General features: G+C 65.6%; 3 protein-coding genes across 21 annotated transcripts in view; 2 read left to right on the top strand and 1 right to left on the bottom strand.

Annotated features, from left to right (window-relative positions):
* LSP1 (lymphocyte specific protein 1) overlaps positions 1-5,788 on the top strand; it is a 38,849-nt gene extending 33,061 nt beyond the window's left edge. For 5 of the 6 annotated variants that reach the window (XM_070782618.1, XM_019954495.2, XM_019954499.2 and 2 more), the window contains 4 exons: positions 648-782; positions 1,059-1,136; positions 1,231-1,333; positions 5,364-5,788. In XM_070782618.1, the coding sequence (XP_070638719.1) occupies positions 648-782; positions 1,059-1,136; positions 1,231-1,320 (303 nt within the window). In that variant the 3' untranslated portion in view covers positions 1,321-1,333; positions 5,364-5,788. The remainder of the gene's footprint in view (positions 1-647; positions 783-1,058; positions 1,137-1,230; positions 1,334-5,363) is intronic. The other variant, XM_070782617.1, reaches the window with a different exon arrangement.
* Positions 1,770-8,184, bottom strand: PRR33 (proline rich 33). Of its 2 annotated transcripts, XM_070782616.1 has the most exons (3): positions 8,033-8,184; positions 4,126-4,425; positions 1,770-4,071 (listed from the first exon to the last, which is right to left on the bottom strand). In XM_070782616.1, exons 2-3 carry the CDS (start codon positions 4,414-4,416, stop codon positions 2,821-2,823), a joined length of 1,542 nt encoding a protein of 513 aa, XP_070638717.1. In that variant the 5' UTR covers positions 4,417-4,425; positions 8,033-8,184; the 3' UTR covers positions 1,770-2,820. The 2 variants fall into 2 exon arrangements, with proteins under 2 accessions (XP_070638717.1, XP_019810050.2); XM_019954491.2 differs by having other exon boundaries at positions 1,770-4,425; positions 8,033-8,181.
* A 1,754-nt stretch (positions 8,185-9,938) lies between these two features.
* On the top strand, positions 9,939-25,655 carry TNNT3 (troponin T3, fast skeletal type). 13 transcript variants are annotated; one of them, XM_070782620.1, is made up of 17 exons: positions 9,939-10,069; positions 13,136-13,168; positions 13,279-13,292; positions 13,698-13,715; positions 14,813-14,830; positions 14,968-15,009; positions 15,988-16,008; positions 16,210-16,224; positions 18,369-18,387; positions 20,903-20,948; positions 21,550-21,666; positions 21,784-21,861; positions 22,109-22,222; positions 22,300-22,409; positions 22,496-22,586; positions 23,476-23,516; positions 25,456-25,655. In XM_070782620.1, exons 1-17 carry the CDS (start codon positions 9,951-9,953, stop codon positions 25,508-25,510), a joined length of 951 nt encoding a protein of 316 aa, XP_070638721.1. In that variant the 5' UTR covers positions 9,939-9,950; the 3' UTR covers positions 25,511-25,655. The 13 variants fall into 13 exon arrangements, with proteins under 13 accessions (XP_070638721.1, XP_070638731.1, XP_070638720.1 ...); XM_070782619.1 differs by lacking the exon at positions 23,476-23,516 and adding an exon at positions 24,121-24,161 and having other exon boundaries at positions 9,942-10,069; XM_070782623.1 differs by lacking the exons at positions 13,698-13,715; positions 23,476-23,516 and adding an exon at positions 24,121-24,161 and having other exon boundaries at positions 9,942-10,069.
* Positions 25,656-26,542: the final 887 nt, after the last annotated feature.

The following is a 26,542-nucleotide window of genomic DNA, read 5'->3' as shown; positions in this document are numbered from 1 at the left end:
TTTTATTCAACTAACCATCTTTCATCCGACCAACACTACTCCACCCTTCCACATTCTTCCATCTAGCCCTTTATCCATCCAACCAAGGTTCCTCCATTGATCCTATCTCCACCCCCACCACCCCCATCCAACTAACACGTTGTTTATTCAACTCTCTCTTCCATCCAATCTACACCACTCCTTGCAATCAACACCCCTTTATCCAACCAATGACCCTCCAGCCAACCAATGCCACTGTGTCCAACCAACATCCTTCCATCCAACCAACACTTTTCCATTCAAGTGATGGCCCTCCATGTTCCTCTATCCAACCAACACCTCTCCATGTAACCAATGTCCCTCCTCTAATTCCACACCCCTCTATCCAACTAACACCCTTCCATACAATCTGCTCCCCTCCACCCAACCAATCCCCCTGCATTCAGCCACTGTCTTTCCACCCAATTTCTTTGTTCAATGGACGTTCTTCTATGCAACCAACGCCACTCACCCCGACCCACACACCTCCATACAACCTGTATACCCTTTCACCCAACTAACTCCCATCCACCCAACCATCACTCCATCCACCAAGGCCCTTCCGTTCAAGCCCTGCTCCTCCAACCCCATGCCCGAGCAGAGCGAGGATGGTCCTGTCTCCTCTGCAGATCGCAGGCAGGACCCCCAAGCTCACCCGCCAGCCCTCCATCGAGTTGCCCAGCATGGCTGTGGCGAGCACTAAGAGCCGCTGGGAGACGGGAGAGGTGCAGGCTCAGTCGGCCGCCAAGTCCGCCCCCTGCAAGGTAGGCGTCCATCCTGGGGCGGAGCCGGGCCCCCTCGGCACAGCAAGCGCGGGCCGTCCGGGCTGAAGAGCGGGCTGCAGGGCCCGTGGTGGCCGGCCTGGTCCCTGGGGAGGGCTGGGGGCGCGGCTTCCGGGCCTCCTCTGTGGGCGCTCCCCGCAAGGGGGCACGTGGGCCGGCCCTGCGGCCCTGGACCTGCGAGGCCGGCGGGTGACGTGCCCGGGGCTCCCAGCTCCCCCAGCGGGGGCCCGCAGCAACGCGGCTTCCTTCTGCCCCAAGGATATTGTGGCCGGAGACATGAGCAAGCGGGATCTCTGGGAGCAGAAAGGAGGCCCCAAGACTTCGTCTACGGTCAAGGTGCGTCGGAAGGCGGCAGACCAGTGGGTGGGCTGGGAGAGCGGCTGTCTCCCTCCGCGGCTCTCACCTTGGCCCCGGGCCTTCTTCCTGGCAGAGCACCCCGTCTGGGAAGAGGTACAAGTTTGTGGCCGCCGGACACGGGAAGTACGAGAAGGTGCTTGTGGACGAGGGCTCGGCGCCCTAGGCCTCTCTGTCTGGTGAGTCCGCAGCAGCGGCCCGCGTGTGATGTGTTGTGCCTGAAATTTGCTGCCCGGGCGCCTGGTGGCAGAAGCCAGGAGGAGGCTCCTGAGGGCAGAGCGCCCGGCTCAGGGCCGGCCGGAGCCTGCCCCTCTGGTCCCCCTGCCCACCCCCGTCCTGGGGTCCTGCCCCGCTCCCCCTGACAAAGCTCTGACTCCCTTCTGGGAGGAGCCATGATGCCCTGTCTGCACCGCTTGGGCAGGCGAGGCCTTCCAGGGCACTGCAGGGCGAGCGTGGCCGGAAGGGGAGTCCTGGAGGCTCGGTTCCCGCCCATCAGTGGGCTCAGGGTCTCGGAGGGGCCAGAACCTTGGGCGCTCCCTGTTATCTCAGTGGGAGCTGCTCCTGTGGCTACCGCCCGCCCCATCGCCTGGTGGAGGCAGAAAGACAACCGCAGCGTGGTCATGCACACTTTTATTAGTGGCCTGGGTCCCAGGATCCATGTACAGCTCCCGTCACGTCCCCCTGCCAACCACCTCCTTCCCTGCCGAGTCCTGCCCACAGCACCTCCGTGTTTCTCCCCCACTGCTGGTCAGAGCCCCAGTGGTCCTGAGTCAGACCCCCTCTGAGGGCACAGTGCGGGCCCCACGGCTGTATGAGGCCCTGGGCCCCCTTCCCCACCTGTCCAGGCCACGGCTGGTCCTCGCTGGGCCAGGCTGCTCTCCCCCAGTCTCCTCATCCAGCCTCGAGGCTGAGACCCACCTCCTGTCTCATCAGCAAATCCTCCCTGAACTCGGCCCTCAGTCTGGGGGAGCAGAAGCCACAGCACAGGGCGGCAGTGAGGGGCCGGCTCCCCCCCCGGGCCTCGACCTGCTCCCAGCGCTGGCCAGGGCCCTGTCCTCGGGCGGCACAGCCGCCAGGGCAGCCCACGGAGGTGACCCCGCCCAAGCCCAAGCCCCCAGCCACTACCCACCCCCACGGAGATGCAAGTCTCCCCCACTTTCTAGGCAGAAGGGAGCGGCCCCAGAGTCCTTGTCCCGGCACGTGTCAGGACTCACCACCCGGAGCTCCCGGGGTTAAACCCAGCCCAGCTCCCTGGAGCCGGGCAGACCCTCCTGAGCAGCCATGGCCCCTCCAGGCTCTGCTGGTGACCGCCCCCTGCAGCCCCTGCCCCAAGCCCTGTGCAGACGCCCAGGCTGGCCCTGCCCTGCGAGGTTACTCAGACAACCCTGACCTCGAGGCGGCCTCCTGAACTGTCTGCCTCCCCAGAAGTTCACCCCCAAAGCCCCCACACTCTACCGCAAAGCAGACCTCTCTCTGCTCCTCTGCACCATCCAAACCCGCCTCCTGCTTAACCCCCTTCTCCCGCTGTGGTCCTTCCTGCTCCCGTCCGCCCCACCGCCCCTCCGGACCCCCAGGCCGCCGGGTTCTTCTCTTGAACAGCTTCAGTTTCCCAGCTGGACACTCAGCCCCTCTTGTCCACCCCACAGCCCTGGGGTCACCCAGCTGTTCAGTGGAGCCTCCAGCCAGCCGCCGTCCGGTTGAAGTTCTTGGGCTGGGGGTTCAGGACCAGGACTGGGGAGGTCACAGGATGGGGTCGGGCAGCCACCTCCTGCAGCTTCCGGGCGTTGAAGCGAGGCCGGTAAAGGAAGGGCAGGCGCCTGAGACCGGCCAGGGTGCACACCCCAGCTCCAGGCCCCGCCTGGCCACTGCGGGACTCGGCCACGGACACGCGGTAGAGCACCGCGTCCCACATCTTGGAGGCCCGGGAGGCGGGGGGCCGGGGCTCCAGGCTGGCAAGGGTGGTCTCGCCCTGGTCCACCTGCCCCGGGCTGGGCTCCGGCCCTGGGAACTTGGGCTCCTCCGGCTCCTCCAATAGCTGCTTCTTGAGGCGCATCCAGCCGCTGAGCTGGGGCCTGGCTGCGGCTCTGGGGGCCGGGCAGGGGTGGGGGCCTGCCAGCGGGGCGGGGGGCGAGGCCCCGCGGGAGCTGGAGACTCTCTCAGCCTCAGTGGCAGGGCCAGCTGTGGGGGGCTCCTCCAGGCGCCCGGGTTCGGGGGTCCCAGAGCCTGGCCTGAAAGGCGAGGGTCCCGGCGAGCGGTAGGTGGGGGTGATGGGCACCACCACCCGGGTGCCAGCCTCCCTGGGCACCGAGGCCTGCAGGCCAGAGGGAGGCCTGGGCACTGGGGATGCCGCAGGCCAGGGACTGGCCACCTGCGTCCCAGTGGGCAATGGGCGGATGTGGGCCACGGGGATCAGGGGCTGAGCCCCGGGAGGGCAGGGGGCCATGTGCTGACCCTGGGGGGCTGCCGGGGGGGGCTCGGGGGTCCCGCCCTGCGGGGATGGCACCAGTCGGACATGCACTTGGCTGACGTGGCTGCCCCTCACTGCAGGGGCCACTACCTGGGTGAAGCCGCTGGGGCACCGCGCGGGTTCCGGGGCCAGGGCTGTGAGCTGGGGGCCCGTGGCCCTGAAGTGGGAAGCCAGGCTCCTGCGCTGGGCGAGGCTGAAGGAGAACGTGGACCTCTGTGTGGGGGAGGCTACGTGGTGGATGACAGGGGTCGGGGGGCAGCGGGGTGTGGCGGCCACAGCCACTGGGGCCTCGGCAGGGTGTGGGGCCTCGGCAGGGTGTGGGGCCTCAGCCGGATGGTGGGCGTCAGTGGGGTGCGGGGTATCAGAGGGACGCATGGCCTCTGCTGGACGCGGGACCTCCACCGGATGCGGGGCCTCCAGGGGATGCAGGGCTTCGGTGGGGCGTGGGGCCTCTGTGGGATGCAGGGCGTTGGCTGGGCGTGGGGCCTCCCTGGGATGCAGGGCCTCGGTGGGGCGCGGGAGCTCAGCTGGACGCGGGGCCTCCATGGGACGTGGGCTCGGGGCCTCCTGGTCACGGCTGGCCTCGCTCACGGGGGACAGGGAGGTGCGGAAAGCCCCGGGCGGAGCGGGGGGCCCGCCCCCGCCCATCCTCTTCCGGGCCGCCTTCCTCAGGAGCTTCTGCAGGCGCAGGTTGTCCTTTCCCGGCTTGGGCAGCAGAGGTGGCGGTGGTCCAGGGGGCCCCGGGCGGCACGGCCCAGCCGTCCCAGGGGCCACGGAGGCAGCTGAGATGAACATCACTGCTCCCTGGGGCGGGAAGGAGGAGGCGGTGATCCCAGCCCTCTGCCCGGAGGTCCCGCCCCTGAGGGGGGCACACGGCCCCCTCGTCTGCAGGGGGCCCCCAGGTGCACTCTAGGCGGCACGTGTGCAGCATCCATCAAGGGGGCGGCCCCAACATCACCCCCAGACTAGAAGTGAGCCCACCGCGGCCCAAGGTGCCTGGTGGGCACGCAGAGGGGCCGGGCCGGGAGACCCACGGGCGGGCGCTAAGCTGGGGCACGTGCTGGGCCGGCCGCCCGCAGAGGCAGGAGGGGCGGCCGCCCACAACCGTGAGAGCCGCCTCGCCGTCGCCGGGCTGACCACAGGCGCGTCCGCTGCGAGCCGCGGCGAGGTGGCGGCCAGCGGCCGGGAGGCAGGGGCAGCGTCCCGAGCGGTCGGCTGGGCGGAGGCGGGAGCTGCTCCCGCCGAGCTCCGGCTAAACGGGATGTTCCCGCAGGCCTCCCGGCGGGCTGGTCCCGGCCAAGCCACCCGCCCTGCTTTGTGGGCGCCACGTGCTCACAGGGACGTTGACGGATGGCGCCCGGGCAGAGCGGGGGCCACTGGCTGGGAAGGGGGAGGCCAGGGCTGCGGCCGCGGAGCCTCTCTGTCAGGCAGGAGCTGGGGGGCCCGGGAAGGGGTCTGCTCCTGGCTGCTGCCTGCAACTGGAGGACTAGGACCTCCTAGGGAAGAGCGGGGTGCCCAGGCCGAGTCCTTCCACCCTGCACCCTGAGCAGGGTCCAGGCGGCAACGTCGGGAGCCAGCCTCCAAGTTGGAAGGGGACCAGGGAGGCTGCTCCTGGCAGCCGGAGGGGTTGGAAGAGCGGCCCCCAGAGAGAGGCTGCAGGCTGCAGCGGGCAGGGTGGTGGGCCCTCCTGGGCTGCGCCTGACGCCCCCCGCCACACACACACCTCCCCATGTGTGTTTCAGCTTTCCCAGGAGCAGGGCACAGGCAGCAGCAGGTCCTGCTTCCCCGTCCGCACGCCCAGGGGAGAACCCGGCCAGATCCGCCCCCCGCCCCCCGAACCCGACCTTGCTGAAGAAGCTGCTTCTCACGCCTGCCTTCGCCCCGAAACCCTGGCAGCTCTTGCTGCGGGGCCCTCCGACCTCGCCCTCCAACATGGCACTCACTGCCCCCCACAGTTCCAGGAGGAGAGGAACTCTGGCTGTTGGTTGGTGAAGGGACGCCCTCCAGAGAAGCCGCAAGCTCCCAGGGAAGGCGCCGTCAGTGCTGGGAGCGGCCACGTGCCGGGGTCTCCAGGTCAAGAGCCACAACCCCTGCCCTGCCTGCATTGCCCCCCGCCCCCCGCTGGCAGCCCCTCCACCCTGTCCAGTAAAGCTTCCATGTATCTCCACGTGCTGGCTCTCTGGGCTCACTGACGGGGGCGGGGAGGGAGCATGGCTGTCTGGAAGGGCCATCCACCTTGCCCAGTGGTGGGGTCCAAGCCTCTTGTCTTCCTTCAGACTTGGACCCTGTCCTGTCCAGTAGCCTTCTGCGCGTGGGGCTCTGGGGTCTGAGGGGTGTGGCGGCCAAAGTCAGGGTGCAGCTGACCGTGGGCTCAGTCCTCCTCCGGCGCATCTGTGGCGCTTGCCCCCAGAGTCTGCAGCCCCCGAGACCGGGCACATGCCACTGCGCCCCTAGGCTCGGCCTCCTCTGAGGACGAGACGTTCCTTAGGGTTATCCCCATCCCGGTACCCAGGAGATTTGGTGGATAGGTGGATGATGGATGGTGGATGATGGACGGATGGAGGGTTAAGACGCATGGACAGATGGAGGGATGGATAGATAGGTGGAGGGAGCGATGGAGGGAGGGATGGATGGAAGGAGGGTTAAGGCTGACAGACGGATGGATGGGGAGGGAAGGAGAGGTAGGTGAGTGGATGAATGGATGGATGGAGGGTCAAGGTTGATGGACAGATGGAGGGATGGATGGATGGATGGATGGATGCATGGGGAGGGAGGGAGAGGTCAGTGGGTGGATGAATGGATGGATGGAGGGTCAAGGTTGATGGACAGATAGATAGAAGGAGGAGGGGATGGGTAGGCAGATGGACTGGTATGGAAACGAGAGGTGAGGCCTCCTTGGGTGATGGATGGCTGGATAAAGAGCAGGTGGAGGGCGGGCCTATAGAAGGATGAGAGGTAGATGGCAAAAACACCACTGTGCAGAGTAGACGGCAGAAGAGACAAGGCAGTCAGACCATGCCTGCTTCAGGGGCACCGGTGGGGAGGACGGGCGGGCGGGTAGACGGATGGGTGGGCGATGGGAGATGGGAGTGAAGGAGGGAGGGGAGCAGAAGGCGACTGTGGCGTGAGCGGGCACCGAGTGCATGGATGGGCGGGGGTGGGGTGCAGGCTGGGGCTGTCCTTCCGGGCCCGTGCCCGCCCCCCGGCCTGCATGCGGGCCCACCGCGGGGCCCTGCTGCCCTCCGTGTCAGGGGAGCCCCTTTGAAGAGCAGGCCCCCTGGCCCTCTGGCGTCCCAGGCCTGGGTCTGCTCAGAGTCCGTTTTCTGAGGTCTCCTGAAGGGGAGCACAGATACGGGCGGGCCAGGAGGGCTAGAACCTGGGCACGTCACATGGCCTGTCGCCCATGGCCCCTCCGAGAGGGCGTCCAGGGCTGTGCCCACCAGCTGGGGGGGGCATCTCCCAGGGAAGGAGGGCTTCTCGTCCACCCGGCTGGATGGGACGTTACGAGGGCCACAGGCAGAGGCGGCCCCCTTGGTCACTGGTCAGCGAGTGGGGCCCCGAGGGCCAAGGGGTGGGCAGGGCGGGGCAGGAGAAGCAGCCGGCCACTCAGCCCACACTCAGCCCAGCCCCTCTCAGGGTCCTGGCCTCAGGGGCAGGAATCCAGGGCTTGTCTCCTCTGCTGCAGCAGCATTGTCAGGGCCTGCCCACCGCAGCGGTCAAGAGGCTCGGAGGGGCCGCCACCCGGTGTCCGGCCTCTGCCCTCCATCTTGACTGCCTCAGTGGCCCCCCAGGCAGCCCCCTGCTCCCCAGTTCTGAGCACGGAGTGCCAGCCCCACACAGCGCAAACCAGCGACCCACTACAGAGCCCGCAGAAGCGCTCAGGGTATGTGGAGGTGGCCGCCCAGGCTGGGAAGGGCTCACCCCGAAGTGCTGTGTCAGCGGCTTCTATCTGGGGCCTGGCAGGGCCTGAGCCCATGGGCTGGGCCGACTGGGAGCTCAGACTGGCACTGGAGTGGGCACCCAGGTCAGCTCAGGGCTACCAGGCGAGGTTCAAGGTCTCTGGGCCCCACCATCCCCAACCATGCACATGGGGGGCCCTTGCCCTCCCCCACACAGCTGGAGGCCAACCCTGCAGGAACCTGAGGGGGAACAGGCCCCCCACAGCCTCCTCCCTGCTCCGTGGCTCAGCTCAGCTTTGCTTGCTTGAGAAGCCCACCCCAGCCCACCCTACTCTGTCCCTGGGCCGAGGCCCTGTCCCGTCAGCCCTCAAACTCTTCCTGGGGTTCAGTCAATCCCTTGCTGCAGCCCTGCGCTGGGCTGCCCAGTCCGTGCCTCCAGCCCAGGTCCCCAGGCCCAGGGGGAGCCCAGCCCTGCCCCCTCCTCCTGGCCTGGCACATGGGGTGTGGGTTACCTGTTGCAGGCCCTGGGCAGCCGGCGGCCGTACAGCAGCACCCGCTCGACGCCGTCCTGCAGTACCCCCGGCCTGGCGCCCCAAGAGGGAGGTCGCCGATACCCAAAATAAAACCTGCCGCGTCCCTCTGACCTCAGCGCCCGCTCTCTGGCGCTGCCTGCTCATGGGCGCGCTCCTGCCAAGGCCAAGGCCGCTGAGCGGGCAGCCACCCTCCTCTGCTGGCCGAGCAGGGTCACTGCAGGGCCGAGGAGTGCCCACCTGCGGGTAAAGACGCCCCAGGCCTGGGCGAGGTGTGGCCAGCCGCTCCGGGCACCGGAGGCCGGTGGGGCCAGACGCACACGAGCCCCTACTGTGCTCACCCCAGCGTCTCCCTGCATCTGTGTCCAGGGGGATGGGGTCACTGTCAGCAGAGCATGGGGTGCCCGCCTGAGAAGGGCTATCAGCCCCCACCATGGGGAGCAGATGGGGCAGGGGGCCCCCAAGAGCAGCCCAGGGCTCTCATTCAGATGTGTCTTTACAGCTGAGCCTGCTGGACATAGAGTTGGTCAGCATTATCCCAGGGTCAGCGCTGTGTGTGGCCTGTCCCAGGATCCGGGCTGGAGGAGGGGTTCAGAGTCCCTGCGAGGGAGGCAGGACAACCCGGCGCCTCTGCTTCGGGGGCTCCCCACCCCCAGGGGCTCTTGGGGGGCGGACAGGATGGGGGCTCCATCCACCCCCTGGCTGAGGATGGCGGGCCCACCCTGCCTGTCTCGAGCCCCACGGCCTTATCTCCGGCTTGCAGAAATTGGATGAGGTGCTGAGGGAAACCTTCCAGAAGGCTTGGGGGACCGGAGCAGGGCGCAGAGCCAGGGGGCTCCAGGGCTGGGGTGTGAGGGCGGCCGTCCTGACACCCCTGGCCCTCAGCCTCCGGAGGACAGGACCCTCATCTGAGTCTGCTGGGGACCACCCCCCGGCCTGGCCCCTGGCCCACCAGCCTCGGCTCTGGGTCAGGCCTGCATCCTCGGAGCAACCACGGCCCCACCGAGCCTCTTGGATCTTTCAGACCCCTCTCCCCTGCTCTGCATCTCGGCTCCCCTACCCAAGGGGCAGACCCAGAGGAGCATGTGGCCTCACTGGCCCACGAGGGACCGTGGGAGGCTGTGGGCACGACGTCTGCCGACTGGACGGTGCCGCCTGGAGTCGTGAGGAGAGAAACAGCGGGCTCCACGGGCGAGTGGTGGAGCCCGCCGTGGGCAGCACGCGGAGCCCAGCCTGTGGGCAGGAGACCCGCAGGATCTGGACCCCGAGGTGGGAGCTCCTGGGCCGACTGCAGAGATGTGGCCCCTGGCACCGGGAGGTGCCAGACCCCATGCGTCAGACTCGGGCGAGCATCTCGCTCGCCTGCTGATGCTGTGTGTTCTCAGCGCGTCACCCAGGGGACCTGGTCTGGCCACTAAATGGGCTCCAACCCACTGGGGGCCTGGCCGAGGACTCAGGCCCTCCATTCCACGAGGGTGCGGAGACCTCAGGCCGGCCCCTCCGACGAGGAGGCTGGGTGGGCCCGGGGCCTGGCTGGACAGACAGCAGACCCCCTTCCTGAGAGGACCCCCTCTCTGGGCAACTCCTTGGAGGGAGGGGCAGCTGCCTGGGAAGTCAGGGCCCCAGCCCTGGGGACTCCAATCCAGCCAGGCCCAAGGAGAGTCCTTGGCTGCCTCCTCAGAGCCACCCAACACCTTCTTCACCCTCCTCAGCCCATCAAGAATGTGCCCGCTGTCGGGGGAGTAAAAATAGAAGCTGACACTTGGCGGGGGAGGAGGGCGCCCCCGACTCTTCGGACGCAGCCCCCTCCTTGGGCCTCCTCTGCTATTCCCATACTTGGTCGGGGGCCTTGGGGCACGGCCCTGTCCGCCCGCACGCGCCCGGCCACCGAGCCCGGCCAATGGGCTGCCAGGCAAGATCGAATGTCACTATAACTCGAGGGCGCGCGGCCGGCGGGCAGTGCCTGAGCCGGTCCTGTCCACAGCGAGCTCCTGCCCGTCTCTCCAGACCCAGCCGCAGGTCAGTAGAACCACGGGCAGCCCCGGGCCTGGGCCGGCCTGCTGTGTGCTGGCGGCCTGGGGTCCCCGGACACGGACACCACGCCTTCCAGCCTCTCCACTCTAAGCACAGCATCTCAGAGACACCAGGAAGCCACCCCGGGGTCTCGAGGGTCTGGGATGTGGGCACTGTGGGGTCACATTCACTGAACACTGGATGTAGAAGAAGCTGTTTTATACCCAAGCACAGGATCTGGGGAGGGCCAAGAGGGAGGAAGAAAGGGGACCCCTGGAAGGCCCAGGGGGCAGTCCCCAGGCAGACAGCTAGAGAGAGCTGAGGATGTGGGTTGAAGAGGCAAGAAAGGGGCTTTGTCCAGGCTTCAAGGCCACCCGCTGCGCTGGGGCCACTGCTGCCCAGTTGGCCTTGGCCAGCGTTTCCTCGGGGGCTCAGGCTCTCGGCCCAGCGGCCACTGCCCCCGACGCCGCCATCCGTAAAGACGAAGATGAGGGTGGGGCTTGTGTGATGCCCTGCAGAGCAGGTCTGTGCAAGTGGGCGGCCGGGACCCCTGCAGCCCGGGAGTCAGTGTCCAGTGGCCAAGGCCAGGAGTGGACAGGACGGGAGGAGCAGGGCAGCCGGCAGAGGGAGGAGCGGGCAGCCGGCATCTGTTCCGCCCGCCCGCCTCGGCCTGGGCAGAGAAGCACGTGCTCCCAGGAGCCCCGGCCCGAGCTCCCCAGCCCCGGCGCCCCCACCGCCTTTCCTGTGCCCCCTGGGGCTGGGGCCCAGCCATCCTCCTGACGTCATGGGATGGGGCGCCCTCGCTAGGCAGCAACCTTTCTGGTGCCCTCGACCATTCTGGGAGGAGACGGCTGGGGAGCCACAGCCACACGGGACGGCGGGGGCCCGGGGGTCATGGAAGAGGGTCAGGGTCCCACGGCGAGCGAGCGGCAGGGCCTCCTGGCTCCCCGCCCACCCCCACCCCCCCCTTGTCACTTGGGAAGGAAGGAAGGAGGAGGGGTCCCCGAGGAGCAGTGACCTCAGAGGCTGTTTGCACAATGGCCCCTCTGAGGGCAGGACATGAAATGGACAGCTGGTTTCCTTCTCAGCTGTCGAAATGCCACCCTGCCCCCAAGCACACCCCACCCCGGGCCCCTCCCCAGCGGCAGGGGATGGGGGGTACGGAGGAGCCGCGGTGTCACCCCCAGGGCTTCACTGGGCAGAGCAGCAGGGGCCCCGAGGGCCCTCAGTTTCCCTGTTTGGAGGGTGGGCACCCTGCCTGGGGTGCAGGACGGAGTCCTCCGGCCCAGAAGACAAGAGGGCGCAGGGCCTGCAGGGGAGCTGACTGAGGGGTGGGCGGGCCAAGACCTGAGCCGGTGGATGTTCGCAGCCCCCCTCCCAACATCTTGGGTTTCTGGGCAGAGGTGTCTTGGCTAATCTGGGTGCCTATTTCTGGACGCCTCAGCTGCCACTGACTCCTTAAAAATAACCCACCCTGGACGCCAGCCATGACCACCCCTCTCAAGGCGGTGACAGGTGTCAGGCGCTGCCAGGGGGAGAGGTGGGCACAGCCAGGGCATGACGGCAGCCTGGGTGGGGCGGGGGCCCAGCACCCAGGGACAGGGCTCATGGAGGGCCGTGGGAGCAGTGTGCTGGAGGAAGCAGGAGGCTGTGACTTGAGGGGGCAGCAGAGCCCCAGGAAGGGAGAACAGGCTGGGAAAGCGCCGCTTGGCTTCCTGGAGGGGGTTAGCAGAGACCCATCCGCTGGTTAATTTTGCATGGAGCTTAAATTGCTTTGGGAAAATTAACATTCTTGACAGAGGCTTCGGAAAACTGTTCCCACCTTAGCAATGCGATGTAAATGCATTTTTCGATGATGAACTGGTGTTTTTCTTATACAAAGCTCCCGGGGGGACCAGAACTATTGTCTTCAAGTGGGCTGTAGCGTGTTGTCATGAACTCTGTTTTTCAAAACCCCGGGCCAACATTCTGATGCAGCTGCCCCGAGTGTTCCCAGGCCCTGGCTGCCTCAGGCCTGCACGGAGGCCAGCTCACGGAGAGATGGTCCCCGAGCGCGCTGGCCCAGAGCCGGCCGCACCTGGATGCACACATCCAGGCCCGGGCAAGAGCTTCTTTGCAGACGTTGACAAATTCAAGAGCGTCTTTGGGGCCTGGGAAAGCAGGCTGAGAAGGAACGGGGTTGTTCGCTCAGTTCTCAGAAGGCATGTGGGCCTGACAGGGGCGCCAGGCTGGGGAGGGGTGGCTGCGTGGACATTCAGAAACAAACCAGACCCATCCCGGTGAGCTCAGGGCTCAGTCTGCTGGGGCAACAGGAGATGGGAGGGAATGGATGCCTAGTACTCTCTCGTGATTTTGAAAAGGGCTCTGCAGAGGGCCGTGAGGGAACCCAAGGAATCCCTGGGTGCCCCCATCAGAGGACGCAGCATCCTCATGGGAAACCGTGAGTGGGAGAAGGCAGCATGGCTCATTCCCGCGGAGTGGGCCTTGTAGGGACGGCAGGCGGGCAGGCCAGGGAAGGTCCACGTGGCCCATTCTGAGGAGCCAAGCTCTGCAATTCAGAGGCTGCCTGGGAGCCCCCTCCTCTCCCGCCCCACCATCTAGACCGAAGAGCAGAGACCGCCAAGAGGGAGGTTTTGAGCAACCTCAGCAGGGCCTCGCTGGGGCCCGGAGCTGCCAGGAAGGGCCCCCCGCCCCAGCCTGCTCAGCCGCGTGCTTTCTGGATGATCCTCCTTGGGGAACGCTGCAGAGAGCATGTCGGCCCAGCCACCACCTCCCAGCTCCCGCCCAGCTCCAGGATTCCAGGCAGCAGGCCGGAGCCAGGCCCGGAAGGGGGGCGGAGGGGGATCGGATCTGGGGCGAAGAGGGCTGGGGGCCTGGGGCCTCGGAGGAAGCAAGGCAGCCTGCCGAGGAGGCCCTGCGCGGGTGCAGCCCGCCCAGGCCAGGGAGCTGGCCCTCGACCCCTGTGCAAGGATGGCCCCCCACAGTTGGCTTGCTGAGCCCACCCCCACATTCCTGCACCTCGAGACCCAGGCAACTCCTCACTCACACCCTGTCTCCCCCCACCCCCTGCAGAAAGCACCCAGCCGCCATGTCGGACGAGGAAGTGTGAGTATCCGCCAGCTTCAAGACCCCCGGGCCTCGTGTGCTCAGAGGCCAGAGGAGACCCCCCCTCCCTGCAAAGAACTGACCCCTCACCACTCCCCTTCTCCCCACAGCGAGCACGTGGAGGGTAAGTGTGGACGCCAGACTCTCTCTGCATCGGCTCTAAACAGAAAGCCGAGGTGGGACGGGGCTCTCCACCTGCAGCCAGCGCCTGGCCCGGGGAGCCCCCCGGAAGCCGCGGGCATGTGGATGCCCCTCTGCAAGCAGGCCCCCACCCCTGCCCCTGCACCTCTTTTCAGAGGACAGATCCCCAGCCCATGGACACCCTGCCCCGTGACACCCTGCTTGCAGAGGGGAGACCGCGCTCCCACTGCAGGACCAGGCCTTCGAGGCTCAGAGCCCTGCCCACGAGCCTCTGCGTCTTCGCGGTCCTCCCCTGACAGGGGGCGAAGGGCAGGCTGGCCCCCGCCTCTGTCCAGGCTGGCCCCCCGCCCTCTAACCGCTTCCTCTCCTTTGTTCTACCCCCTTGCAGAAGAGTACGAGGAGGAAGGTAACAGAGGTGACCCCCAGGCGCCCTCGCACCCCAGGCCCCCGCCCAGCTCACCCATTAACCGTCCACCTCCGTGGTCATTAATCCCCACCTCCTGCACCCCTAACAGCCGCCTCTTCCCTCCATTGAGAGGCGGTCATTAATTGTTCATTAATACTCCTGCATTATTATGTCTCACTTATACGTAATAATCTCACGGTAGCCCTGGTGTGTGAGGTTAGCTGGGATTTGGTCATGAAGACACTAACAGCAAGCCTGGTGCGCGCCCACCTGCCTCTCGCTCTGCCTCTCTGTGTCTCTCTGTCTCTCTGTCCCTGTCTCTCCCAGCTCTCCCCCTCTCCCTCCCTCTGGGAATGGGGACCCCAGGTGGGTCAGGAGGCCCCTCCCGGTGGGTCGAGCCCCTGCAGGCGGGGAGCCCAGCCCCGGGAAGAGTGTGCGGGGTGGTCCGCAGGCCCGATGGGCACCCCTGGGCCTTGCTCTGCCGCGGCCAGGCTCTCTTGAGCTCCATTGGGCCGGCTCTCCTGTGGGGTGTTCTGAGCGCTGGGTTTTGAAACTATTTTGAAAACACTTGGCTACCCTAACAACACGAGCAAAACTCTTCTTTTTTCTGCTGAAAAGGTGGAGAGACTTCTTTCTGAGAGGGAACCACAGTCCCGGGCGGTGCCCTCCCAGGGGAAGTCGATGGGTCGTGTGGGCAGGTCCCCCAAGTGGGCTTCTCCAATGCCTGCCTCTGCCGCCCGCCGCCGGGCCCCCTGAGGATGCCAGCCCACACCCGTCTGGGTTTTCCCCTAACACCTGTCCCCACCTCTGGGACCTTCAGGGTCTGTTACTTAGCGAAACCCTCCGGAGTACAGACACCTCAGTCCAGCACCCGCTCCCCAAGGAAAGGGGAAGGCGGGACCCCCAGGACCCGGAGCAGGCTGCGCTGCAGAGGCCCTGCGGGCCTGCGATGTCTGCCAGCCTCTCTGGTGCCTGGAGCGCCCACTGCCCGCGATCCCCCTCCCTGGGGCTCCTCCCTTCCCGGCCGCCCCGTGCTTGGCCCCTAACGACTGTCTCATTCCCTCTCTCCCTTCTGCTCCCTTTGGTTCCCACTGCAGAAGAGGCCCAGGAGGAAGGTAAGTGGGGTCCAAGACCCCGGCCCCCAGCCACCCGCCAACCTTCTGTCCCCTGACCCCGCGTGCCCCACCCTCTAAGGGCGTGCAGTGCGCTCCCGGCCTAACCTCTCCTCTCTCCTTCCACCCTGCACACCCAGCGCCCCCCCCGCCTGCAGAAGTCCCTGAGGTCCACGAGGAAGGTACGTGGACGCAGGACTTCTGGGCCCCATGTGGGGCCCGGGGCTGGCTGTGGCACAGCAGGCCGGGGAGGGGGCGGTGAGGTGCCAGCCAGCCAAGGGGCCCCCACATGTGGCCCCCACGTAACCCACTAACCACGGCCAATGCTTGACCAGAGTGGGCCGGCCCCCCGAAGGGCCAGCACTGACCCCCCGACATGGGCCCAGGCGCCCCCTAGCCCAGGAAGTGTGGGTCAGTGAGGAGACCGCTGGACCAAATGAGACCTAGCTGTCCTGGGGGCATCCCTGAGGCCTGCCTCCTGCCCCAAGCTGGGTACCTGAGAGTCCTCGGCACCTGACCCCTCCACGGGGGTCTCGGGGCAGCCCAGGGTGATGGTGGAAAAGCCCCTGCAGTCTGTGCCCCCAGCCAGGCAGCAGTGCCCCGCACGGGCCCCCTCTAGCCTGCCCCAGGGAGCTCCCTCCCGGGTCAGGGGCGGGACTGGGGAGTGGGAGGGTTGGGAACCCTGGGGTTGGCACAGCAGACAGGGCAGCTGAGAGCTGGTACCCAACACTCAGGCTCCTCCGTGGGCACAGAGAGAAAAGGCAATGGGTGCCCCGGCCTTGGGCCGGTAGGAAGCTTCCCTTCCAGGCCCTGGGGGACCACCCTCCAGGCCACAGCCCTGCGCCCATGGAAGTCCTCGGGGGCCTGAAGGAGGTGGGAAGTGGCGCGGGGCGGGGTGGCCAAGCGAGGCAGGACCCCAGTGGCCCCTCAAGCAACAGGCGTGCCCTGAGATAAGCGAAGCCCGGGGGCAGGCAGGGACAGGACGGGGGGCGCTGCCCCGGCCAACATTGACCTTGTCTCGCTCACTCCCCGCACGCTCCCCACCCCCGGGCCTCGGCCACTGACCCTCCCGTGGCGACCGGCTGTTTCCATTAACCCGGGATCCTTTCTCCTTTGACCTCTGACCCACGCGTTGCCTCTTGTTCCATGGCCCTCCTTAGTCCATGAAGTTCATGAACCAGGTATGTGCCATGACTTCAGTCCCGTGTGGGTGCGTGTGCACACGGGGTGTGTGTGGGTGTGAGCCGCAGCCTGGCCGACAAGGAACAAGAGGGGCCACATAACCCACTCACCTGCTTGCCCACCGCCCGCCCTCAGCCTCTGCCTGAGGTTCACAGTGGTTCTCTCTCCCCCGCCCCACCCCCCCGGTGCTGCTTCTACAGAGGAAGTCCAAGAAGGTACGCTCGCTCCCCATCCCCTGCTGAGGCCTGAGCACCCCTGCGCCTGCCTGACCCTCCCCGCTGCCGTCCGGAGGGCTGGGGCCTGGTGGGACGCTTAGGCCAGGGATGGGGAGGGTGGCTGACAGAGGGTGTCAGACGGCTGACAGGCAGCGAGCGTTCAGGGCTGAGGGGGTGAGGCTCCGCCCGGGGTCACTGCAGGAAGGTGGGGTGGCCAGGCCCGAAGGGCCTGACAGAGGGGTGCTGGGAGGATGGTACTGGGGTCCATTGGGACCCCCTGGACCCACCAGGCTAGGTGGAGAAGGGCAGAGGGGGAGAGGCAGGGCCCCAGACACCAAGGAAGGCAGAGCGGAGAAGTCGTGGCGAGGAGGGAACAGTGGGAAGGAAAGTGGGGTGAAGCAGAAAGTCAGGCTGAGGCTGAGGTGGGGGCCCACGGGCCTGGAAGCGCCGGGGCCCCCTGGGTGGAGCATCGGGGCCCAAGTCAGAGCCCCCCGCCTTCACATGGCCCTCGCGGGGCTGCAGAGGGCCTCCTCACGGGGCCTGCACCCAGAGCACAGGCTCCAAACTGTCTCCCCTCCAGGGGCCTTGGGGGGACCCCCTGCAAGACAAGGGGCCGGCGGGGCCCGAGGGCCGGGAGGCCACCAGGCCACCCTGGAACCAGGCCTGGGGCTGACAGACCAACAGACAGGCAGGCTGGGGATGCCAGCTCGCGTCCTGCTTGCCCGCCGGCCGGGAGCTTTGCCGCCTGGCGCTTTGCCGCCCCCGCTCCTCGCCCCCCTCCCAGTCCCCCACCAGGTGCCGGGGGGTGGGGGGCATTGACGCCAGGCCCACCTGGAAGCCGAGCAGCCCCAGTAGGCGCAGGAGGCTGCGCAAGTGCAGGCCGGTTGCTAAGCAACCTAGGGATCCTCGCGCTTAGGAAGGGGATGCAAGGGAGACCCTGACCACAGCCCACCCGCCCTGGCCAGGCCTCCAAGACGGGGCACCGGCAGCTCAACGTGGACCGCCCTGTCCTCGCCACCAAAGGCCCAGGAGCAGGGGCGGGCGTCTGGCCCGCAGGGCCGAGCTGATCCAGGCTCCTGCGCCCCTCGGGGCTGAGCCTCAGCGCTCTCGTCCCCTCGGCTTGGGACCTCAACTAGCCAGGCTTCCGCAGGTCTGAGGCCCCAGTCTTGACCAGCATCAGGGTCGAGGTGTGTCATAGCTTTTCTTCCAGGGAGGCCACCCCCAGTGGAAAGGCTTAAGGAAGCCCGCAGCCAGCACCCACGGGCCCCCAGCGGCCCCTCCAGCTACCGCTGGCCTTCTGGGGCTGGGGGTCTCCCGGGCATCCTGGCCCCGCAGTTAGCTCTCGCAGACCCTCCCAGACAGAAGCCCTGCAGCCCTCAGCGGGGTCACCGACGGGGCCCAGGCCAGCATCCACCCAGGGGAAGCGGGTCCGGGCGTGCCCGGCTGCCCGCCCCCAGCCCGCGCCCGCGCCCCGCCGCTTTCTCTTGCATGTGCGCTTCCGCCCGAAGACGCAGAGCAGGAGGACTGGGAGGACCAGGCAGGTAAGGCCAGGCCCCTGGCCGCACACGGTGCCCGTGTGGAGTCTGGACAGACCCTGGCAGAGAGGCCCGCCCACCCGCCCGGGGTCTGTCTCGAGGGCTCTCCGTGCCTCTGCTCGGCCGCCTGCCCACCCGCCCATCCTGCTCGTCTGACGCCGGGGCCTCCAAGGGCCAGGCCTTGCTGCTTCGAGCTGCGTCTGCTGCGGGACTTAGCTCTGTAATGTCCTGAGCTTCCGCCCCACACTGACACTCGGGGGTCAGCAGGGGCCCAGCGGGCACGTCAGGAGGCGGGCAGGAAGGCGCTTCCTCCACCCGGCCCCCAACCTCAGTCTTGTCTCTGCCCCGAGGGTGTGGCACCCCGGGACCCCGTCTCTCCTCTCCACTTGCCCTGCCCTGGGCCCTGCACCCACTCTCCTCCTCAGAGCCCACAGGGGCTCCCGCGTATGGGCCCTGGGGGGGCAAGTCCCCAGCCCCTGGCGGGCAGGGAGGGCAGGTTCACTGTAGGGGGCCCCGGTCAGGCGCGCGGGGACCTGTGGGCTGAGCGAGCTGCCCTCTCACCTGGTCTCTCGGTCTCCTCTCTCCCCCTGACGCCACCCTGCTGACCAGAGGAGAAGCCGAGACCCAGGTGAGTGCAAGGCTGGGCCGGGCGAGGGGGGCCTGTGAGGCCTGGCACTCGGACGGGGCCCGGTCCCGCGAGAGAGGCCGTGAAGCTCGTTAGGCCCTGGGGACCCAAACCCTCGAGGGGCCACAGCCACTCGTTTGCTCCTAAATTCGGGGTCCTGGATTCAGGGTGAGGCTCGCCCAGGGAACGGGGTCTCAGGGCAGCTGGTGCACTCCTCCGGGGCAGGCTTCACCCTGGGGACGGTAGGGATGGACTCTGGAGGTCCAGTCCATGCCCAGACCATGCAGACTAGAAAGGATGGCTTCCTGCAGGAGGAGGCCCTGGGCGAAGGAAGAGAGGGGGCAGGAAGTCGGGGGAGTTGGGCACAGAGAGGGAGGCCCCGTGGAGCCCCTGTGGCCCTTTCCGGTGCCCAGCCTCCTGGCCACACTGCCCCCCGCATCTCCCGGGGCCCTCGATGTGAGCAGTGGGGTGCTGGCAGGGAGGCTCTCGGCCTTGAAACCCGCCTGGGAACAAAGCCTTGACCGGAGCCCCAGTCCTCCCCTTCGTGGGGACCTTGAGCCCCCGGGGGAAGCTTCGACCTCGTTCAAAGAGGCTTTCTCTCGCTCATTTGTCTCGCGTGCTAGTGGTTCAGAGGTTTCTTGTTTTAATCTGGCGTTCCTGATTTTCTGTTTCTGATAAGTACATGTGAGCCCACGGCCCTCTGTACGTGCTTCACCCCCCGTCCTCGGGGGACACGCGCCTCCCCTGCTCTGCAGGGGAAGGCGTGTCAGCGCCTCTGAGCGCAGGCCAAGTGCTCGCTCCCACTTAGGGGAGCCCTGCGGACTCTCCACAGAGGACTGGAAATATGTGAATGTGTAGCCAGCCCATTTCCATCCGTTACACTTTATTTTTCAGCAATTTTAAAGAAAGCTGCCGGGTCACAAGATATTTTCTAGTTTTAAAAAAATGTTTGTGTTTTCATTATGAAAATAAAACACCTCATTAAGGAAAATTTGGAAAATACGTAAAAGTCCAGTGAAAAAAAAAATCATCTATAACTCTCCTACCCCGCCAGCCAGACTGCGGAAAAGAGGAGAAAGAAATAAAAAGGCTTATTTCTTCCTACTCTTTTTCCATGCATAGGACTCGGAAAAAAGGATTGAAACTCTGAGCTGTTTTTCAAACATCGTCTTGTCTATACAGACTTGAATTCTGCTTTTCTAAAATACAGCGCTGTTCCTAAGTATTTTTCCATGTTTTTACATAGTCTTCTTAAATATTTTGAATGGCCACATAATATTCCATCAATTGGACAAACCATAATTTTCCTAACCATTCCTCTATTGCAGGATATTAAGGCTTTCCCCAATATTTTACTATCATAAATAACGCTGGGTGGAAAGCATTTTCTGTCTTTCGGGTTATTTCCCTAGGCCGCATTCCCAGAATGGAATTACTGGGTCAAAGAGTAGGAACGTTCTTAAGGCTTTTGATGTCCTCTGCCAAAAGGCTTCCACGAGGGCGGCCAGCGCGGTCTCCACACCGCATGCCCGGGCCCGCGACGTGCCTGCACACGGAGCCTCTGACGGGTGGATGAGAAACGGCCTCTCTGGCTTGTTTTCGTTCACATTCCTTTGATGGCTCGGGAGCCTCTCCCACGTGTGTTGACTGGTGGTCTTTCTTCTCGGGGAGCTGCTAGCGTTCACCCTCTGCCCATTTATCTAACGGCGGGGGCGTCTCTATGTTTTCTTAATCATCGGTTTGCATAAGGATATAAGTCTTCTCTGTATTTGCTGAAAATATTTTTCTAGTCTGGTTTTCCCCCCCTTCCACGCTGTGCCTTTTTCCATAAGTTTTTCATTTGTATGGACTCCTCTGGCCATCTTTGCCTGAGTGGGACCTTGTGAGCTCAGAAAATCGCTTCCCTCGCCAGCATGCCGATCCACGTTCAGTCCCACTCTCTTCTTTTTTGAAGAAGCTCTTGTTTCTCTTGTGGATTTAACTCTTTGCTCAGTCTGAGATGTATGGGGGGAGAGGGAGGGCCATGGCCGTCCCGGCCGGAGGGATTCGAGAGGGATCTCATTTCTCCTCCGCACGGTGTGCGTTCTGCCCAGCACTCCCTCCTCTGGGTCCCCAGAAAGAGAGGTCAAAGAGTGACCAGAGAAACGCAAAGGGTCAGCCGAGATGGCCGTTCCTGACCGCAGAGGCCAAAGACCCGGGAACGGTCTATGGTGGCCGCCTTGCCTTCTTTTGTTTGAGAAAGAGAGCAAGGGTGAGCAGGGCTGAAACAGCCCTTGAGAGGCCCAGGAGTGGGCAAGACAGAAGGACACCAAGAGGCTGTAAACTTCTAGAAGGGTCAAGCCACTCTGGGGACTGTGGGCTATATAGTTGATAAGAACAAGATCAGGCCATATGCCCTCAACTGGGTGCCAGGATGAAGGGCAGGAGGGTCAGCCTGGGGCCAGGCCAGGTTGGGTCTAGTCAACCATCATGGTGGGGACCTGCTCACTGTACTCATGAGCCCCTCTCTCTTCTTCAGACTCACTGCTCCTAAGATCCCGGAAGGGGAGAAAGTCGACTTCGATGTAAGTTTACGGGACCCAGGTTTACACAGTCTCCCCAGAACCCCAGCCTTCAGCTCCAGGCTAAGCCTGAGAAGGTCACATCCTCTAGAGCAGCCAGAACTGGGGCTTCCTAGTTCCACGAAATCCTGCTGTGATTCATTCCCGGATCAGAGGGAACTCGTCTGGGAATAACACCTTTCTTCCTTCCTCCCCACTCATCCATCTCCCCATGTCCCCATCTCTCCCCATCCATCCAACCACCCACCCAACTATCCATCATCGATCTGTGCCTCCTCCCATCTGTCCATCCACTCATCCATCCACTCCCATCTACTCGCTCATCATCCCCCACTCACTGTTACACCCATTCACCCACCCCTCCATCTATGTATCCATCAGACTGCCTCGTTCCCCAATTTCCTCTCTGTCCAACCCACCCAGGCATCTCTGGGCTTAACAATGAGGCCAAGTCAGAGGTGGTCCATAGGGGTGCTCACTGACCTCAGGGCTCTGCATGGCCTGGACTCAGCCACAAGGAGGGTGCCACTCTGACCCCGTGGCTGAGGGAGCAGGCAGCCCAAAGTTCGAGAGGAGGGCGGGTGTGATGGGCCTGTCCCCACAGGACATCCAGAAGAAGCGCCAGAACAAAGACCTCATGGAGCTCCAGGCTCTCATCGACAGCCACTTTGAGGCTCGGAAGAAGGAGGAGGAGGAGCTGGTTGCCCTCAAGGAGAGAATCGTGAGTCCAGTCCTGCGGAGTCCAGTCCTGTGCCCTGGGCGGAGGGCAGGCTGGTGGATGTGGCCGGGGGTCCAGGGGAGGGCCAGGCCAGGCTGACCCGCTCCCCTCTGGCCTCAGGAGAAACGCCGAGCAGAGAGAGCCGAGCAGCAGAGGATCCGGGCGGAGAAGGAGCGGGAACGCCAGAACAGACTGGCGGTGAGGCAGCCCCCCACCCAGCCTGGCCCCCCGCCCGGCCCCCAGGCTCCCGGGCCTCCCCATTTCTGACATTCCCCTCGACACTGGCCTAGGAACCCAGACCATCAGCCAAGTTCCCCCCGCCCCGCAGAACCCCTGTGAGAGGGCAGACCCGACAGGGACCGGGACCTTCCAGAAGGTTCCCAGCCCAAGCAGGTCCTCGACCGCTGCGCTGAGGTCTTGGTTGGGGGCGGGGGTATCCCCGCAGGAGGAGAAGGCCCGGCGGGAGGAGGAAGACGCCAAGAGGAGGGCTGAGGACGACCTGAAGAAGAAGAAGGCCCTGTCCTCCATGGGCGCCAACTACAGCAGCTACCTGGCCAAGGTGAGCACGGGCGCGGGGCCACGCTGCCCACCGCGGCCCGGGGCCGGCTCGACGCGCCCCCTTCCGCGTCCCCGCAGGCAGACCAGAAGAGAGGCAAGAAGCAGACGGCCCGGGAGATGAAGAAGAAGGTCCTGGCCGAGCGGAGGAAGCCCCTCAACATCGACCACCTCAGCGAGGACAAGCTCAGGTGAGGGTGCACCGGGGCAGGGGGTGGCGCCCAGACCCTCCTGCCGGGGCTGACCCGCCAGCCCCTCACCCACGGCTGCCCCCCAGGGACAAGGCCAAGGAGCTCTGGGACACCCTGTACCAGCTGGAGACCGACAAGTTCGAGTACGGGGAGAAGCTGAAGCGCCAGAAATACGATGTGAGTGTGGTGTCCTTGGCCTCACCCGCTGGCGGGCACCGGGTCCCCGGACCCCGACCGAGGCCCCTGCCCTGCGGGGGGCCCTGCCCAGGCTGGCCTCACGTCAGCACGGCGCTCAGGGCCAGCGGGGGGTGCGGTGGGGCAGAGTGCCCTTGTTTCGGGGCAGGGGTCTGGAGACCTGATGTCCTGAGCCCACCAGGGGGGCACTGAGTTCCTCTGGGGAGGGGGTTCTGCCTCACCCAGCCTCCTCTGCAAACCCAAGTTCCAGCCAGGCCAGCCCTGGGGACTCAGAGCTGGGGAGCAGGCCTGGCCGGTGCCTCCTCCACCCTGGGCTCACAGCTCAGGTCGGCAGCCCTGGGTAGACAACCGCCTTGGAGTCAGCACAGGCCGGGGGTGGGGCTGGGTATGGACCCTGATGATAGACCCGCGACAGACCCTTCCCTCCAGCCTCCGGTGTCCCCTGAGGAGGACCGTCCACTCTCAGGGCCCCTCTCCCACTGGCCCCTGAGACAGAGGGTGTGGGTGACCAGTGTTGACAGCTGGAGGAGTTCTGTCTCCTTCTCAGGAGCCTGGGGTCTTTGGGTGGGTTGCCTGGTCCTCCTGCACTTCAATTTCCCCACCTCCCTCTGGGGAAAGACCCTCCCCCAGGGGACCAGGTGAGGGGCACCACTCTCTGTGCCAGTGCTCCCAGCTGGCTCTGGAAATGGGCTTCAGAGGGTCCAGACTGGCCGCACTCGTGCTGAGCCAGGAGAGCAGGCCCTGACAGTGTGCACAGTGGTCCCTGGGAGCTTGGAGAGCCTCGAGGGCCTCGGACCAGGCTGGCCCCGACACACAGGGTACCGAAGCCTCGGCCACCCACCCCGCCCCCTAACCATCTCGGTCTTTCTAGATCATGAACGTCCGGGCCAGAGTGGAGATGCTGGCCAAGTTGTAAGTCGCCGGGGTCCCCCCGGACCAGGCTCTAGTGTTCATGCACGGCGGGCCTTGCGCATGGCGGAAACCTGGGTCGTTGCGGGTGTCGGCGGCAGCGGGCACGGAGACCCTGGAGGACGTCCCTGGGTCCTCCCGCCCGCCTCCTCCCCCTTGCCTGCCACCTGGGGGCTTCCGAGGCTGACCCACTGCCCTTCGTCGGCAGCAGAGGCTGGCCCTTGCCTCCTGAGCCTCCCCCGGGCGGTCAGCAGGAGGGAGCAGCTGGGCCAGGGAGTGAGATGGCCACGGGGCTCTGAGCTCCAGCGGCCAGGCGGGGGCTGTACTTGCGAGCCCACCTCCGACCCGTGCCCCTGCCCCACATCCTGCAGAGGTGGGCAGGTAAGTGGCCAGCTCTGGCGCTGTGGTGTGTCATGGCCCAGGTGTCCAGCTCAGTCCACCAAGAGTAAGTCAGAGACACAAGTCTCAGCTCCTCCAGACCAAAGGAGCCAGGACACAGTAAGAGCACTGAGGCCTTCCAGGGCCACCGAGGGGCCTGCGGGCAGGAGGCCATCATGCAGCCTGGCCCTGTGCAGATGTACAGGTAAGTCCCCTGTGTTGTTTGCAGATCACCAACCTCAGGAGCCGCATCGACCAGGCCCAGAAGCAGTGAGTAGCCCTGCCCGCCCCATGCTCTGCTCCAGGCACGCAGCCTCACGGGGTCGGCTGCCACTGCCCCCAGGGGCCCGGAGATGTTAGCCTGTGCTGCTGGCAGGCGGCCCTCAGCAGAGCAGTAACAGGACTAACCAGCCGGTCCCTTGGGCCAGCATGTTGGGCCCTGTACCCCGGACCTGCAGCCTCCTGTCTCCCCCATCCCCAGGGTGACCTGCGCAGGGACTCAGCAGCCCCTGCACAGCCTGGCGTGAGACCCCTGGTCTGGGGTTGATGAGCCTGCTGGGTCCATGGGACCCTTTGCAGCAGCTGTCAGGAAGGGCTGGCGAGCGTGGGCCCAGGTGCCGCCTGCTGGGGTTCAGTGCCCGAGACTGGAGGCTGAGCTGGGGCCACCCCAAGGGCTGCAGAGAGGGCTGGCAAAAGCGCACGCCCTCCGCCCCGGGCTCTGTGGTGTGAGGCCGGGGTTCTTACGGGTCACTTGGCTAGGTGTCTGTGTGTGCATGAGCGTGCAAGTGTGTGCATGTGTGTGGTCCAAAGGGCTCTCAGGCTGGCTTCCGCTGAGGGACCCGGGCTGTGAGCAGGGTCCTCAGAGCCAGGCTTCCCGCTGAAGCCTTGGGAGCCGCAGGGCCCATTCCAGCCTGAAGCTGCCCATGAAGAGCGCGGATGACCGCCCCCTGGCGGCCTGGCTCCCCGCCAGCTCCTGGCTGCCTGCTGCGCACAGGGCTCAGACAGATGGGGTGGGCTCCTGAGGACCCCCGTCGCCCGAGGTCCTGTTCTCACTGGTGACCGAGGGGCTGAGATTCTAGAACAAGACGGAGGCCTCCCAGGTCCCGAGTCTGTCAGGCTGGACTGCTGGCCTGGAGTGAGGAACCGGAGCCGCCCGCTGCCCCTGCCCATCCTGGCCGGGGGGTGGGGGGCCCGGCTCTTTTCAGGCCAGAGTTACTGGGAGAAAGGCGGCTACCAGCAGGACAGCTGCCCGGGCAGGCTCGGGTCTGCCTGACATAAGGCCCCGTGCCCTGAGTCCCTCAGGTGGGGAAGGGAGGGAGAGGGGCCCAGCTCTTGCCAGCACCCCCTTAACCTCACTAATGCCCCCGGTACAAAGTCACCCAGGCCCGCGTGGGCAGGCACAGGTGAGTCACTGTGGCTGGACCAGGGCTGGGGATGCCGCTGGGCTGCTAGGGCTGGGCTGGGCCGAGCTGCCAGGGTCTGGGGTCTGCTGGGGGCTGGGGAAGGGGTCGGCTAGGGTCCCAGACTCCCTCATGCTCAAGACCAACTTGCTTCCCATTTACAGCAGCAAGAAGGCCGGGACCGCGCCCAAGGGCAAAGTCGGCGGGCGCTGGAAGTAGAGCGGCCAAGGAGGTTCCCAGAGGCAGAGGCCCTCAGCCCGGGGGTCCACGCAGCGGCGCCCGGCCCCCAGGGGCTCCCCGCGTCCCTGTCCTCACTGCGTCCATGCTCTGGGGCCTGCGAATAAAGCGAGCAGGCTCCCCTCCACTGCGTGTGCACTGGCTCATCAGTGGGGCCTGCGGGTGGGCAGGGCGTCGTGGGGGCTGCTCTGCAGCTTGGGGACCCAAGGGATCCAGGTGCTGACCTAGGGGTTGGCCCAGGAGACCCCCGGCGGTGGTCTTCTACACCCCAGAGAGCCCCAGGTGCCCACGGGCTCTGCCAGCAGCTTCCGCTTGTGTCAGCAGACCATCGCCCTGTCCCCACCCCGCGTGCGAGCCCACTCTGCTGGCCCCCAGCCCCCCCGGGTCTGCTCTGAAGCCAGTGTGGGGCAACAGAGCTTGGCTTTTGCAGAGCATCCAGAAGGCAGGCCTGGGGCACGAACGTCCCCCAGAAACAGGGCAGAAGGGAGCCTGGAGCAGGGGATGTGCACACGGCCCCAGGGAGGGGGGAGAGCACATCTCAGGGAGAAGTCGTGGCAACACAGACCGTTCTTTCTATATTATACGAGAACAGAGTGCTCCCTGTGTAATAAGTCTGAAAGGCCTGACCAAGTAGAATTACGGAAAATATAAATCACAAAAATTGGATCAAGACACAGAGCCTTGCTCAGCCAAGTATTCACGGAGGAAGCTGCCGAGCCCGGATGGCCCCCTGGGAGGGCTCTGCGGAGTGGAGGGAAGTGGGGAGCATCCCGGCTCAGGCTGCTGCGGGGCGCCAGGCCCCCGACAATGAGCTCGCCCACCCGGATGGTACGTGCCCATACACAGCGTGCACCCCAACACACACACACACGTCCACAGACCCTTGGGCACCCCACCCCCGCACGACAGGGCTACGTGCAGTCAATGTGAATACTCTGCGCCCGGCCACTGCGCCCTCCTGCAGCGGGGGACTCGAGGGTGAGCAGCACCTCCATGTAACAAACAGCGAGGTCC

The sequence above is a fragment of the Bos indicus genome, chromosome 29 (genome assembly GCF_029378745.1).
Source record: "Bos indicus isolate NIAB-ARS_2022 breed Sahiwal x Tharparkar chromosome 29, NIAB-ARS_B.indTharparkar_mat_pri_1.0, whole genome shotgun sequence".
NCBI classification, from domain to species: Eukaryota; Metazoa; Chordata; class Mammalia; order Artiodactyla; family Bovidae; genus Bos; species Bos indicus.
The sequence above is the reverse complement of the archived record's forward strand: the minus strand, read 5'-3'. Positions and strand labels throughout refer to the sequence as shown.

What these genes read in the sequence shown, in the direction of transcription:
- PRR33 (XM_019954491.2), bottom strand. Translation starts at nt 4,416, where the DNA reads ATGTTCATCTCAGCTGCCTCCGTGGCCCCTGGGACGGCTGGGCCGTGC.
- TNNT3 (XM_070782620.1), top strand. Translation starts at nt 9,951, where the DNA reads ATGGGCTGCCAGGCAAGATCGAATGTCACTATAACTCGAGGGCGCGCG. An exon ending in GGGAGAAAGTCGACTTCGAT is followed by an intron (nt 20,949 to 21,549) that starts GTAAGTTTACGG and finishes CTGTCCCCACAG; the next exon opens with GACATCCAGAAGAAGCGCCA. An exon ending in GTGGAGATGCTGGCCAAGTT is followed by an intron (nt 23,517 to 25,455) that starts GTAAGTCGCCGG and finishes TCCCATTTACAG; the next exon opens with CAGCAAGAAGGCCGGGACCG.